The following is a 15,405-nucleotide window of genomic DNA, read 5'->3' on the forward strand; positions in this document are numbered from 1 at the left end:
GTTTTAGCCGGGCCCACTTGGATAGCCGACGGAGGAGCTATATTAACTATACAACCAACTTATCTTCTCATCCATGCTCATGGAGACTTATTATAACATTTCACTCAGCCCAATTGACAAACTGGATCTACGAAGTAAGAGATAAGCTTCAGGAACAAGGCATCTTGCTCAACGTTATTTCTTAAATAATTCCCCCCCAAGCCCACTAATTCCCTTCTATGCTACTATCCCAGACACCCCTACAGTTATTCCCCCTAGCCTCTTGCAATCTTCTCCCCATCAGAGTCGATTTAAAGGAGCCTCGAGGCTAGAAACCAGGACTACCAATAGCCCTACTCCCCTAGACAAGCTATTGCCTGCTCCCCTCCCAGAGTCAACTATCTCTACCTCTCCCCCAAGCCAGCTGAGCTTATCAGATGACTCCGTAGCTGACGCCTCTTCTCTTAGTATGCTAGAGGGTTTTCCTAACGGAGATGAGGCTTCGGCCTCCCGCTCCTTTTCCACACTCCCCCCCCCCAGCACCAACTAGATATTCTTCTCAGACTAGAACGTTTTAAGGACCATCTACTAAATATTTTCAAAGCGGGTGAGCCTGAGAAAGCTCGACAAACTATAGAGTCTGACTCCGCCCCTATCGAACTCTACGAGCCCAGAGAAACAAACCCCCATTCCTCGTTCTCCCTATTCCCTCTATCTGACTTTCCTAATCACAACACCCTAGAGCCCTCGCACTGACAACCTAAACCCCGTTACCCCTCCCCATCTGACCTCTCCTTCTTTCCCCATCCTAGCTCCAACAGGTCCCTCCCTTCACTCAGTCTCCTATCCTGGAACATAGCAGGTTGGACATCTAAAACCAATTCACCCGATCTTCTACCATTTTTGCATAACTTTGATGTGATTCTATTACAAGAAACGTGGACAATGGATGCAATCACACTGGAAGGCTTTTCTTCAGTTGTGCTCTCAGCAGTTCCCCCCAAAGGCAAAGGCAGACCCAGTGCAGGATTGGCTATTCTTTTCTCAACTTCTTTAACTGCAACATTTTCCAAACTCCCTTCTTGCGGTTCCATGGCCATGGCTGCTTTGATAGAACTTAAAGACCTGTCTTTTGTATTGATTAATCTCTACATTCCCCCCTTTCCATCTAGAAGAGAAATCTCAGAGGCTTGGGAGACTTTGGAGTACTATATCCTGGACATTGAAATACGTCATCCATGCACTCCTTTTGTCATAATGGGAGATTTCAATGCCAGGATAGGCCCAAACAGCACCGCCCTCCTCTCCTCCAACCTCTGGGATTCCACTGATCTTATCGAACAATGGACTTCCCAAGAATGGTCTTCAAAAGACCTAAAGTCGAACTACGCCGGCACCCACTTGCTGCAATTGCCCGGCTGCTTCAACCTCTCAATTCTGAATGGCCACCACAAACATGATGGTTGTGCGGAATTCACCTTCATTTCGGGCCGAGGCAGCAGCTTGGTAGACTACGCGCTGGTTTCCTTTCCCTTATCCAGTGCCATTGCCCACTTTGCAGTGGGCACAAGACTTGACAGTGATCATCTTCCGTTAATCTTATCAATTTCAACCCGAGACCCGATCCACTTAAAAACTATCTCAACATTTAATCACAACTCTGTTAAGCTCAGACACACAAAGGTCAAATGGTCCCCAAATATCTCTTCCAGAATAACAACCTTTCTGGATTCCACCCCGGCCAAGGAGATCAGAGAAAATATTCTGAAGGACTCAGAACCGCAAATCAAACTCGCTGCATACTCGGACCTGATTCTTGCTTTGCAACCTATACTAAAAAATAACTACCATGAATCTAAACCCCGAGGCCTTTCCCACTCTGCCCGCTGGCTCGATAAAGACTGCGTGGCCGCTAAGAGAAACCTGAGGAAGATTTATATGACATATAGGATGCTCAATTCCAATCAACTCCCTCCCACATATTACACTACTAAGCATCAATACAAAGCACTCCTGACTTCTAAAAAGACACTAGCTATTCAGGCTGGCTGGAAGTCACTAATCAATGCGGCCAAACTTAACGATTCCAAGATCTTTTGGGCCCTGGTCACGGACGCCCTCTCTTCCCCGAATCCAGTTACCTGCCATATTCCCCCCCAAGAATGGGAAAAACATTTTTCAGACCTTTTCAAGGAGCCCACACTATCTCTTACCAAAAAGCTAGTCCCCTCTAGACCCTCAGATTTACCCCTCTGGCCTCCAGTATCCCAAGCGGAGATCATGTCATTAATTCATAGCCTGAAGACCGGAAAGGCTCCAGGGCCTGACGCAATTCCAGCTGACCTTCTGAAGGTGCAAGCTGCATGGTGGTCTCCTCTCCAATCTTTTCACCACAATAAATAGCCACGGCAGCATCCCAACCACATGGCTGGATGCCATCGTGATCCCCATCTATAAAAAAGGGCCACAAGAGGATCCCAACAACTTCAGACCCATTAGCTTACTATCTATCATTGGGAAACTTTATGCCAAATACCTGAATGGTAGGCTGACCACCTGGATCGAGGAGAAGTCCATCCTGGGGCCGGAACAGGCAGGCTTTAGAAAACTGAGATCCACTCTTGACCACTGTGCCCTGTTACACCACCTGGCCGAAAAATATTCTAGTCTCCACGGGAATGGGCTCTACGTGGCTTTCATAGACCTTAAATCGGCCTTTGATTCGATACCTAGAGATAGGCTATGGTCAAAGCTCCTTCAAACATCTATAGACAAAAGACTCCTTTTTCTTATCTTCCAACTCTACCAGCCCTCCACCCTTCGGGTTCGCTGTAGAACCGATGGCTCAGTTACCAACCCTATTTTAGTCAATAGGGGGGTGAGACAGGGATGCATACTGGCCCCTACTCTATTCAATCATTACCAAAACGATCTGAGTACATACTGTCAAGCCGCTAACTTCCACCCTCCCAAAATTGCAGAACATGCATGCCCTCTATTACTATATGCCGACGACACGGCTCTACTCTCCCTATCCAAAATAGGCCTCAGAAGGCTATTTATTTTATTATTTATTTAATTTAATTTATATACCGCCCTAAGCCAAAAAGGCTGTCTGGGCGGTGTACATCAGAAATAAAACAAGCACAATATATAAATAGGCTATTCCGTTCCTACATGGCCTACTGCGATCTGAATCTCCTGACCATTAATTATTCAAAAACAAAGATTTTGGTGTTTTCCCCTCGGCGCTCTACTCCGGTCTGGAGCATCAATGGCCAGAAAATCTCCCAGGTCAGGGAATATAAATATTTAGGGGTAATATTTCTTCCTCACTTTCATGGTCCCCTCATATCCGTTCCTCTGTGTCCACGGCCAAGGCTACGGCCAAAGTGCTACTCCGCTACTTTTTCTCAAAAGGGGGTCAATTCATACCAGCTGCCATCAAAGTTTTTGCTGCTAAAATCGCTCCACAGCTCCTCTATGGAAGCCCGATATGGGCTAGCCATTTCTGCTCCAAAGTGGAGGCGGTTCTCTCTAACTTTCTCCGTTCTATTTTCGACATCCCCCGATGCGTCCCCAATGCAGTCTTAAGGTTAGAGGCAGGGCTTACGTCCTTAGAATGCCAGACCTGGTCCCGCACCCTATGCTTTTGGTCCAAGCTGGCCTCTCCTAACCCTACGGACTACCTTACCTATATCCAACAGGATTCCTTTAACAGCTCCTGGGCCAAAGCAGTCCAACTCAAACTCTCCTCCATCGGCCTCCCACTGCTATCCCTAACTAGTTCAGACCCAACTACAACTAAGGCCTCTATCAACAGAAGACTCAAGGATATTGATCTACAAATGGACACAGCTAAGGCCTCCACCTCCTGCTCCCCTTTCCATTTTGGTCTGAGCTTCTCATCCCGTTTTCCTGCCCCGTACTTGGCTTTTTTAGATCTTCCATGCTACAGACTAGCCTTCTCACGGGCCAGGTTTAATTGCCTAAAGTCAGCCCTCCTCGAAGGTCGCTTCAGGGACATCCCATATACCAACCGATCCTGCCCCTGCAGCCCCAATGAAATTGAATCTCTTCCGCATGTTCTTTTTATTTGTCCCTTTTATCACACGCCTCGAGTTAAGTTTCTAAACCCACTGATTGCCAAATTGCCTCAATCCAGCTCACTTTTAGACAAACTACAGTTTCTTTTAAAAGGGACGGACAAGTATATATCCCATGGGACTGCCAAGTTTCTGCACACAGCTCAATCTCTACAATGCCAACTTTTTTAACCCTCCCTGTTTTAGTTTTGATTTTACTGTTTGTAGACCGTGTCTTTGACCGCACAATAAATTTGAACTTGAACAGTAAGGCTTGTGGTGGTTGAAATCAAAATGAAGACTTACTGTCACTAGTGAGTCCCCATGATAAAACATTCAAGGCTGACTATTCTAAGTTAAGGGGGGGATGGTAGTATGGGCTGACTCAGGTCATTGGCTAGAGATGACAGCTGTGAAAAAGCCTTTGCAGAAAATTCATAACCAATCCATTCTTTACAGTCTCTTTCCTAAGTCTTTTGGTGATCTATCACTGTGCAATTATTTTGTTGTCTGAATCAATTGCATGCTTTTATGTTACTGAATCCTTGGAATATTGCTTAAATATTCATGAATGCAGTTTTTTTCTCTCTTCATAAAGAAATTAACTGGCAGGCTTGCCTGTTCTTTGTGTCTGCAGATGTGAATTAGGTTTCCCAGAGGTGTAATTTTATGTCAATAAGCTCAAGATAGAGAAATATTTCCTATGAACCAAAGTACTGTTTTGTCTTATAAGCAGAGGGAGGACTTAAGTTGGTATAGTCCATTTCCTGCATCTGTTATTACTTCACCCAGTCAGTTGCAGTGCTTACATTTGATAACAACCTTTGCATAATTGGATAAACTTTTATTATGCATTTTATTTTTAATTGATACGAAGTGCGTTTTTGTTTTGTTTTCAAGTAAAAATAAGAAAACCCATATTTAGGGCTATATAAATTTCTGCAATCAAGCAAATTCAACTTAGCAAACAACAGCAGTCATTATACTTAACTTCAGAATTGGAAGCTTGAGCACTGCAATTGCCAAAATGGATGCCGTTACTCACAAAGGAATCTTTTGTATTTATAAAAACTGAGTGATTGAATATTTTGTCTGATGTCAATCATTCTGAGACCAAGTTACACTGCAGATGGCATTTTAAAATAATGCCTTCACCTTCCTCCTCAGTCATTTGCCATATAAATATTTTAAAGAGTCTATGTGGCAATACAGATACAAACACATTTTATTGTATCAAAATCTATTTATAAATCATACCAAATTTTGATTTAATTACCTTTCTGTAAAATACTAGAAAATACTTATCTCTAGTTGAGAGTACCTTACTGGAATGCATCACAGGAAGTTCTTGAACCTTCTTTATTTATTATTATTAGATAATTATATAATTATCTGTTGCATTTATTAATGTATAGAGCAAAGATGTACACATTGTAGTGCCGGGGTTTTTTTCATTGGTTATCCATTTCTGTTGTGGGACAAATGAAGCTAAAACAATGTGTGTGGTTTTTTAAATCAAAAAGTAAACAATTTAAGTCTTGTCATACATGGTAAAAAGCCTGTAGTATCAGCATGTGATTGCATTACCTTTGTCACCTAAATGTGTGTTAACATGTAATGGATGCATTTGCACATAGTCTAATGGCTTTTGCTATGTAAGGCTTTTGCATGACTAGGCCTACATTGACTGTACATACACAGCAGTTTATATACACACATGTATCAGGGTGATCTCTCTTCACCACCGCATGTTAATTCTATATGATTTGTCTGGAATGTGAATAGGTCTGTAGTTGCATACTATAGGAAATTAGCTTTTATCAAAATCAAGCCTATGTATACGTTTTCATAATGGGTTGGTTTGTGTGTAATGTTACACCATGGTTTAGTACTATGTGGATGTTATTCAGTGAGCCCGAGTGAGGCATTGGGTTTGAGTGCTCCCCTCCTCTCTGCTTCTCCTGTACAGCAGGGGAGAGAACTCCTGTCCAATTTACTTCCTGTTTCAAAGAATATCAGCTTAACATTATGTGCAAGCATGGAATCTTGGTTTAAAATGAACAGTGGTTAGTTAAACCACAAGCAGGCAGAAAGTCAATCAGGTTCTGGATGATTTGCAATACATTGGCAAGGATTTTGCTGACTCCAAACTAGTTTAAGAATAGCAACAACAAAATGACTGTGCCCACCAAAATTATACTGCTGAAATGAAGAAAGGAAAGCCTAGGGTAACCAGGAGTGGATTTTGCACAACTGTGAGCGCAGTTCAGTTCTGGTGCTCATTGCAGCTGGCACAGGATGTTCTGGTGTCTGAAGCAGAGCTGGCACTGCAGATGCATTGTTGCCTCCCACCCAACAATGCTTTGCTCTAACATAGTTTCCTAGGGGATGTAGGGTACTTGCAGAGTGAAGCACTGTATGCAAGGTTTCCCTGAAGAGCAACTGTGTTACCGCTTTGCTATGACAGCAGCATATACTATTTAAACTTTAAAGTTTAACTTTAAAGTTTAACAGTTCATAACCTTTAGCTTTTAAACAGAATTTGCTGTGCAGACCAGCACAGATGCAGGCAGTCTCCAGGACCGCCTCATCCAGAATGCCTTGCTTTGAAGAAGGTCCCTTCCTTAGAGCAAGGCGTAGGCAACCCAGCACCACCAGAGAGCCCTTTAGGAGTGCCGCTTACCTCTTTGCTTTAGTAGCAACAGGTGGATGATGAGGCTGGGGAAGGTTGCCGATCCTTCCTCATCTGCCACCTCAGGCAAAGACCTTAGAACGGCTAATGGGCAGACTGGCCGTGGTGCTCAAATCAAATTCTTGGGCTTGGAATTCTTTAATTCTAAGTTTATCTCTTTTCCATAACCTGGAGCTCAGGAGGGTTGTAGTAAACATCCTACAATCCTTGAAGTTTGCCAAACTTCAGTTTGAGTTAAGCAAAGCCAGTTTCGTAATCCATGGATTGAACTTGAATTGTTTGACAACAAACCTTTGTTATAACTAATATTTCTGGATTGCACATAACACTAAGCTGAATTTGTTTGAAACTGAAAGTAAACTTGGCATAAGTCATACTACTGGCTATATGGGAGGAGGAGAAGGGAGGGAGTAGTGTGCAAGTACAACACTTTCCTCCAACTCACTGTGGCTTATCTGTGTAGCACTAAACCATGGTTTAATATTACATGTGAACCAGCCCATTGTGTTGCTGAATCATTTCCCATAAGAATGTTTGGTTGTAAATCTGTGCCTAAAGACTTCAGACTAGTTCAGTATGGACACTTCTGTCTTGAAAAGGATCTGTTAAGTACTATGCAACATGACAAAATATGGCATACCACTAAATTCTTCAGGATGGCCTAGTTAGGCCCTTAATCATGTAGTCAGTGATTCATCAAGAAAGTGCTGCTTGTTTACTTTAAAAATCATTGATCCAATCTTGGTGTCCATAAGAAAAATAGTCTTGTTCTTTCCCCACCTACCCACCCACTCCCCAGAATGTATTGGCAAGAGGCTTGCAAGCCTCTTGTTACCTAACTCCTTCTCCCTCTTTTAAAAAAAAAACCCTAGACATTTCCAATTTTGCCTTGGTAAAGTTGTAATTATGGGCCAGTGTGGTGTAGTGGTTAAGGTGTTGGACTACGACCTGGGAGACCAGGGTTCGAATCCCCACATAGCCATGAAGCTCACTGGGTGACCTTGGGCCAGTCACTGCCCCTCAGCCTCATGAAAACCCTATTCATAGGGTCGCCATAAGTCGGAACTGACTTGAAGGCAGTACATTTACTTTTTAATGGAAATGTGAATGAAATATTGTCATTAACCAAGGGTAACTGCTGGTGATGGTTCTTATTTCCCATTATTTTTCAAGAACACTAAAAACTGCATGTAACTGTGACACTGAGAATTTGATGCTTACTATTACATACATAAACACATATTCACAGAGCTGATTTGCACTAGTTCCTATTTCAAGAACACAGTACCTTCACTTGAAGTTGTCTGATTATTGAATTTTCCAATCGCTTTCTTTTTTCATGAATTTTCTTTAACAGCTCTTTAAAAAACCTCCTCTTAAAAATTTCCTTACCATAAAGTTGTATGTCTTTGTACAAGATTTTGACTCTACACATTTTAAATTGCTTTTTTTTTGCTATCTCAACTGCATATTGATAGCCTTGGTTTTCAAAGACAAGCAAATTGAAGAGATTTTAATTTAAAAACAGAAACAGAAATCAGGAACTGGGACTAATTAGACCAAAAAGCATGTCAGTGTTATATTTAGAATGCCCTAATCATTTGATGGGTACAATCTTAGTGATAAAATGGGTATCACATTAACTGGCTCCAGTGCTTTTGGTGAGCAATAAAAAGCAGAGTGCTTATTTAATTGAGAGATAATAAGGTAATTTTATTGGTTTTGTTTGATTTAGACATTGTACATGAAAATCTGAAAATGGGATCAGATGGTGAAAGTGATCAAGCTTCTGGAACGTCATCTGATGAAGTCCAATCTCCTACAGGTGTTTGCCTCAGAAACCGGATACACAGAAGGATTTCCATGGAGGTAATCTAGTTTCCCACTGGGAGGTATTATGCTAACAAGAGATTTGGAATTTGTTTGCCCATTTTAACTACTTCCTTTCCTGTCAGATTTTTTATAGTAAATCTACCGATGTTCGATATAATTAGCCAGTAGTTAATTGAAGTAGAAATTCATGTAGAATCCACAGAAAAGTCTGAAAAGCGCTACCTTTGACAGTGCAGTGAGATTTTTTAAAAAAAACTAATTACCTAACCCTTGTTGGTATGTGCAATTTCATAGTATACAGTGGTTGGGGAGCAGTCAGAAGGTTAACTCTTTCTCTTGAAGGCAGGGCCAGCATACTTGAAAGAAAAGACAAACTTGAATATCCCTTGTTAGTTTCTGGGTCTCCCTGGCAAGCAGAATGGTCATTGTGTTTCAGCTCAAGTGTTAAGAATCCTGTCAACTTATATTTTATTGTTTCCCCTTTCTTCTGTTCTCTTTTAATTTGATTCGATCCCCTGTTATTTCCTCTTCTCTCTCAATGTTTTAGTTTGTTCATATATAGGTAGCTTTTCCAGGGCTCAGCTGTGCCAGCTTGTTGTGTGCAGTCACCCCACAGTACCTCTGCTTTTGTACTGCTCATTGAGTGGGAAAGGGATAGCATGTTCCATCATAAAAACATAAGAAGAGTCCTGCGGAAAGGATTCTGAAAGGGTGGGGATAGCTTTACCTTGAGTTCAGATTCCTCATATTTTGCTATACTCCAAGAAGTATGGCAGGAATAGACAGAAGCAAGGTCATGGGCATCATAAATCTCTGGAATTGTCGCCCATTCTGACTATCCCATTGTTCCAGCCATCCCACCAAGCTCTCTGGACTTGACAAAAGGAACCCCAGACAACCCCAACCTGCAGAATCCACATGGAGATCCAGGGCAAGGTCTCTAGGAAGACTTAAGCACAACTGGTGCCCCCCTCTTGGAGGAACTGGAGGTGGCATGGAAAGGGGGTCACAACAAGACTCTAAATGCCCCTAATCTAAAGAGGAACATTTTATCAGCTACAGTTATCTCTAAGAGTGGGAAGAGTTCCATTCTGGAAGGGAATATTCAAGTTAGTGGATCCCAGCCTCTCAGTAAACAAGTCATTATGGAAGGAAACATCAGACTATCCTACTTATCTTTCTCTACTATTGAGTTTAAATATTTGGTGTAGGGTTGGTTTTTTTAGAGGTACGATGGAAACAAGCAGTTGTTAATATGAGCTGGAAGACTTAGTTGGCAAAGAAATGTTTATACATTTAGCTAACATAATTTGGCTAAGAATTAATAAGCATGTATTGAATGTCACAGTGTGTTTTTAGATTAACTAACATTCTATCCCTTTGTGTAATGCTGCATTTTGGGTGTTTCTTCTTTCTAAAGAATGAGGCACTCTGGGTGCTTCCAGATGGAAATGTATTGTGGAATCAGTGTTGTTTTCACCAATTGTTGCATGCTTTGGATTTCAACTACCCAATTAGGAAGAGTTTACTCTCCTTGCCATACATATAGGGGATTGCTTCAGAGGCTGTAACTGCACTTCTTACATACAGCTTTTTTAACAAAAATAATAATACAAAGGTCTAGCACAATACCCCAGTATCACTCTAGTACAATTCTTATTTGGGTAAATCTCATTCTTGTGGAAGACCTCTGTACTGAAAATTAAAACAACAAATGGAAATGAATACAGTATTGTTGTGTCCATCCCCCCAACCACAGTTCTCCATTTTGTCCGTTGTGAAATACGGGGATGTATGAAATATAAGTCATAGAGTAGAAATTAATCTACTCTTAATAGCAATGAATATCCTAGCTGGAAAAAATAGGAACATATGGAAGCTAAAGTACCAAATGTACACAAAGACAAATCTGATCTGAGTAATGATATAAGTCTCCTGTCTGTAGGCACCCAGAGTCTGTACTGTTCCAAAACAAGAAGATCACTTGGATTATAGTTGTTGTTGTTGCTGTTATTTATTCGATTTATATCCCACCCTTCCTCCTAATAGAAGCCCAGGGTAACAAACAAAAGCACTAAAAATACTCTAAAACATTATAAAAACAAACTTTAAAATATATTAAAAACAAAACCTCTTTAAAAACATATTAAAACAAAACATCTTAAAAAAAAACTTTAAAAACATACTAAAAAGCATTTCTAACACAGATCCAGAGTTCTTCTCTGGGTAAATGTATTTACCCCCAGTGACTTGGTGGGTATAATTAAACTAAGAGGAAGTAGAAGGGTGAGCCCAGAGCTATGGCCCATTTACCTTTCACTTTTGATTGTCTTAGGATATCTGCTGACAGAAACTCTTCTGAGTGGTGCAGGATCCAACTAGATGAAATATTAAATGCATCTTTGAATTTTTTCTGTGGAGTTGCAGATCGGGGGGGGGATTTACTCCTCCCACCCACACCATCTTCCAGCTGAAAAGTGCCCTCACACCAAAGCTCCCAGTGTTTCTGTTCAAAAAGACAGAGAGAGGAGAACCCCAGGCATGTCAAAGAGCCATGGTGTTGCAGATTCCAGATGCTCAAAATCTCTTAACAGTATCTTGAAATCTCAAACTATGAGATGTACAAACATAATTTAGAGAGTTTTGTATCAAAGCATTATAAGCAAACATGCCCAGATTTGTGTTGTGAAGGGCACCTAATGTTGCTGAAAAATAACTTCTGTTTTGCCCTCCTGTCTAATGCCTTTTGTCAACTCTTCTTTTCTGGCAGACATTCGACTGCCAGATTTCTGATGCTTTTAATCCGTTTTGGGTTTCAAAATTTTTTTGGGGGGTGGCTATTTTTTATTTTGGGACCTATGCAAGCTCCTATAATCAGCTGATCATTGATACGTGTGTATCTCCAACAGTCAGCTGAGTACCTGCCTTTTCCAGAAAGCTGTGTATAAGGCTTTGCACAGGGTCCCTGAAAACCCCCTTTCACCCAGCTGTGTCTTTACTTGCATGTAGGGCACATGGGTGTGGCTTGGCCAGAACAGTGTCACAGGCCAAATGGGGAGGTCTAGTGAGCCTAATTAGGCCTGTGGGCCAGGCATTCCCAACCTCTGCTCCATGCTGTATTTCTTGAGCTACAGCTCCCCATATCACATGGCAAATCACCTTTAAAGCAAAGGAGTCTTATAAATGCAAGTTATGATACGGCATCTTCTGGTTAAAAGGGAGAGGAAGCGGAAAAAATCCCAGGCCCTTATATATGCCTAAAGTTGGGATTCTGGCCCAAGTCATACTTAAGTTTATTTTGACTATTTGGAAAATGTCTGAGGAGGAGGTGGTGGTGGTGGTGGTGGTTAATAATAATAATAATAATAATAATAAATAAATAAATAAATAAATAAATAAATAAATAAAATTTATATCCCACCCTTCCTCCCAGTAGGAGCCCAGGGCAGCAAACAAAAACACTAAAAACACTATAAAACATCATAAAAACAGACATTAAAAATATTTTTAAAACATCTTTTAAAAAAATCTTAAAAACATCTTAAAAAACCAGTTCCAACACAGACGCACACTGAGGTCTCTGTTTAAAAGGCTTGTTGAAAGAGGAAGGTCTTCAGTAGGCGCCGAAAAGATAACAGAGATGGTGCCTGTCTTATATTTAAGGGGAGGAATTCAAAAGGGTAGGTGCCACTACACTAAAGGTCCATTTCCTATGTTGTGCGGGACAGACCTCTTGATAAGATGGTATTTGCCGGAGGCCCTCAACTGCAGAGTGCAGTGATCGACTGGGTATATAAGGGATAAGACGATCTTTCAGGTATCCTGGTCCCAAGGTGTATAGGGCTTTGTACACCAAAACCAGAACCTTGAACTTAGCCCAGTACCTAACGGGCAGCCAGTGCAATTCTTTCAGTAGTGGGGTGACATGTTGGCAATACCCTGTCCCAGTGATAATAATAATAATAATAAAATTTTATTTCTAGGCCACCTATCTGGCCGCATTTAGCGGCCACTCTAGGCGCCGTACAAAATCAAATAAATACAACATATCAATACACATATAACCAAAGCTTTGATATAAAATTTACGCTAAAACCGTCCACAACTATCGCCAATAAAATTAAGCTACTCCAGGGGTCTTGTAGGCCTGCCTGAATAGCCAGGTTTTCAAGGCTTGGCAAAAACTGGGCAGGGAGGGAGCATGGCGAAGATCGTAAGGGAGAGAGTTCCAGAGGGTGGGGGCCACAATTGAGAATGCCCTCTCTCTGGTCCGCACCAGCCTAGCTGTTTTAACTGGTGGGACCGAGAGAAGGTCTTGAGTGGCTGATCTCGTCAGGCGGCATATTTGTTGATGCTGGAGGCGCTCCTTCAGATAAACTGGGCCGAGACCGTATAGGGCTTTAAAGGTTAATACCAACACCTTGAATTGGGCCCGGTAAACAACTGGTAGCCAGTGTAGATCTTCTAACACCGGAGTGATGTGATCACGGCGACGGCTGTTCTTAATCAGACGCACCGCCGCGTTCTGTACCAGCTGTAATTTCCAGACCGTTTTCAAGGGTAACCCCACGTACAGCGCATTACAGTAGTCTAAGCGAGAGGAGACCAGGGCATGCACCACCCATGGGAGAAGATGGACAGGAAGGTAGGGTCGCAGCCTCTGTATCAGATGTAATTGATACCAGGCTGCCCTGCTCACTGCCAAGATCTGAGCCTCCATGGACAGCTGGGAGTCAAGGATGACCCCAAGGCTGCGGACCTGGTCCTTCTGGGGCAGTTTTACCCCCTTGAGCACCAGGTCTATATCTCCCAACCTTCTCCTGTCTCCCACGAGCAGCACCTCGGTCTTGTCAGGGTTTAGTTTCAGCCTATTTCCTCCCATCCATTCACTTACTGACCCCAGGCAATTGGAAATGGTCTCCACAGCCAACTCTGGAGAGGACTTGAATGAGAGATAGAGCTGGGTGTCATCTGCATATTGGTGGCACCGCAGCCCAAATCTCCTGATGATGGCTCCCAGCGGCTTTACATAGATGTTGAATAGCATGGGGGAGAGGATAGAACCCTGTGGCACACCACAATTGAGAGGCCAAGGGTCTGAAACCTCATCCCCCAATGCCACCCGTTGATGCCTGTCTGAGAGATAGGAACGGAACCACCGTAAAACGGTGCCCCCTATTCCCATTCCCTTCAGGCGATCTAAAAGGATACCGTGGTCGACGGTATCAAAAGCCGCTGAGAGATCCAGGAGGACGAGGAATGCATGTTCTTCCTTATCCAACGCCCTCCTTAAATCATCCACCAGAGCGACCAAGGCTGTTTCAGTTCCATGACCAGTCCTGAAGCCCGACTGGAATGGATCCAAATAATCTGCTTCATCCAAGTGTGTCTGTAACTGTTTGGCCACCACTCGCTCAGTCACCTTGCCCAAGAAAGGTAAATTAGAAACTGGGCGCAAGTTGTTCAATTCTTGGGGATCCAAGGAGGACTTTTTCAGAATGGGCTTTATTACCGCCTCCTTGAGGGCTAATGGCACTGCACCTTCTTCTAAGGAAGCATTCACCACTGCCTTGATCCCTTCGCTCAGTTTCTCTTTACAGCCCAAAATGAGCCATGTGGGGCAAGGATCAAGCAAACAAGTGGTCGGCCTCACAGTAGAGAGCACCTTGTCCACTTCCTCAGAGGGAAGAGGCTGAAACCGATCCCACCAGACCGAAATGCAACTGGCCGACTCTGGCACACTTTCTGTATCCAAGGTATACGGAATCGTGCTCTTCAGGCGCTCAATTTTATCAGCAAAGTGTTTGGCAAATATGTCACAGGAGGCTTTAGAATGTTCCATTGGTTCCTGCACAGCTGGACTGACCAGACTTCGGACCACTTGGAACAGCCTCCTGGGACAACACTCTGCGGACGCAATAGAGGCAGCAAAGAAATCCCTCTTTGTTGCCTTTGTTGCCACTTGGTAGGCTGCAATTGCTGCTCTAACCAGTGTCTGATCGTGAGCAATCTCCCACCACATTTTGCACCAGCTGCAGCTTCCAGACCAACCTCAAGGGCAGCCCCACATAGCACGCATTACAGTAATCCAGCCTGGAGGTTACCTGTGCGTGGACAACAGTGGTCAGACTATCCCAGTCCAGAAACGGCCACAGCTGTCTTACCAGCCAAAGCTAGTAAAAGGCATTCCGAGCAACTGAGGTCACCTGGGCCTCTAGCGACAAAGATGGATCTAGGAGCACCCCCGGTCTACGAACCTGCTCTTTCAGAGGTAGTACAACCCCATCCAAAGCAGGCAACTGACCAATTATCCAAACTTGGGAACCACCAACCCACAACACCTCTGTCTTCCTAGAATTCAGACTCAGTTTATTGGCCCTCATCCAGCCCACCACCGAGTCCAGGCCTGCATGGCCTCTACTGATTCCGTTGTTACAGAGAAATAGAGCTGAGTATCATCAGTGTACTGCTGACACTTGCCCCAAATCTCCTGATGACCACTCCCAAGGGCTTCATATAGATGTTAAACAGCATCAGGGACAACATGGTACCCTGCAGCACCCCACAGCACAACTGCCAGGGGGCCAAAAGACAATCACCCAATGCTATTCTCTGAAAACCTGGAGGTAGGATCGAACCCACTGTAAAACTGTGCCTCCAATTCAGAAGGATAACATGATCAATAGTATCAAAAGCCGCTGAGAGATCAAGTAAGAATAACAGAGTCTCACTTCCCCGTCCTTCTCCCGATAATTGTCATCCATCAGGGCAACCAAGACCGATTCAGTCCCGTAACCAGGCCTGAACCCAGATTGG

General features: G+C 43.1%; 1 protein-coding gene across 2 annotated transcripts in view; it reads left to right on the forward strand.

The window, feature by feature from the left end:
• The window catches only part of CDK17 (cyclin dependent kinase 17), a 129,942-nt gene that overhangs the window by 62,425 nt on the left and 52,112 nt on the right, over positions 1–15,405 (forward strand). For both annotated transcript variants that reach the window (XM_061639525.1, XM_061639524.1), the window contains one exon: positions 8,492–8,625. In XM_061639525.1, coding sequence (XP_061495509.1) covers positions 8,492–8,625 — 134 coding nt within the window. The remainder of the gene's footprint in view (positions 1–8,491; positions 8,626–15,405) is intronic.

The sequence above is a fragment of the Rhineura floridana genome, chromosome 8 (genome assembly GCF_030035675.1).
Source record: "Rhineura floridana isolate rRhiFlo1 chromosome 8, rRhiFlo1.hap2, whole genome shotgun sequence".
NCBI classification, from domain to species: Eukaryota; Metazoa; Chordata; class Lepidosauria; order Squamata; family Rhineuridae; genus Rhineura; species Rhineura floridana.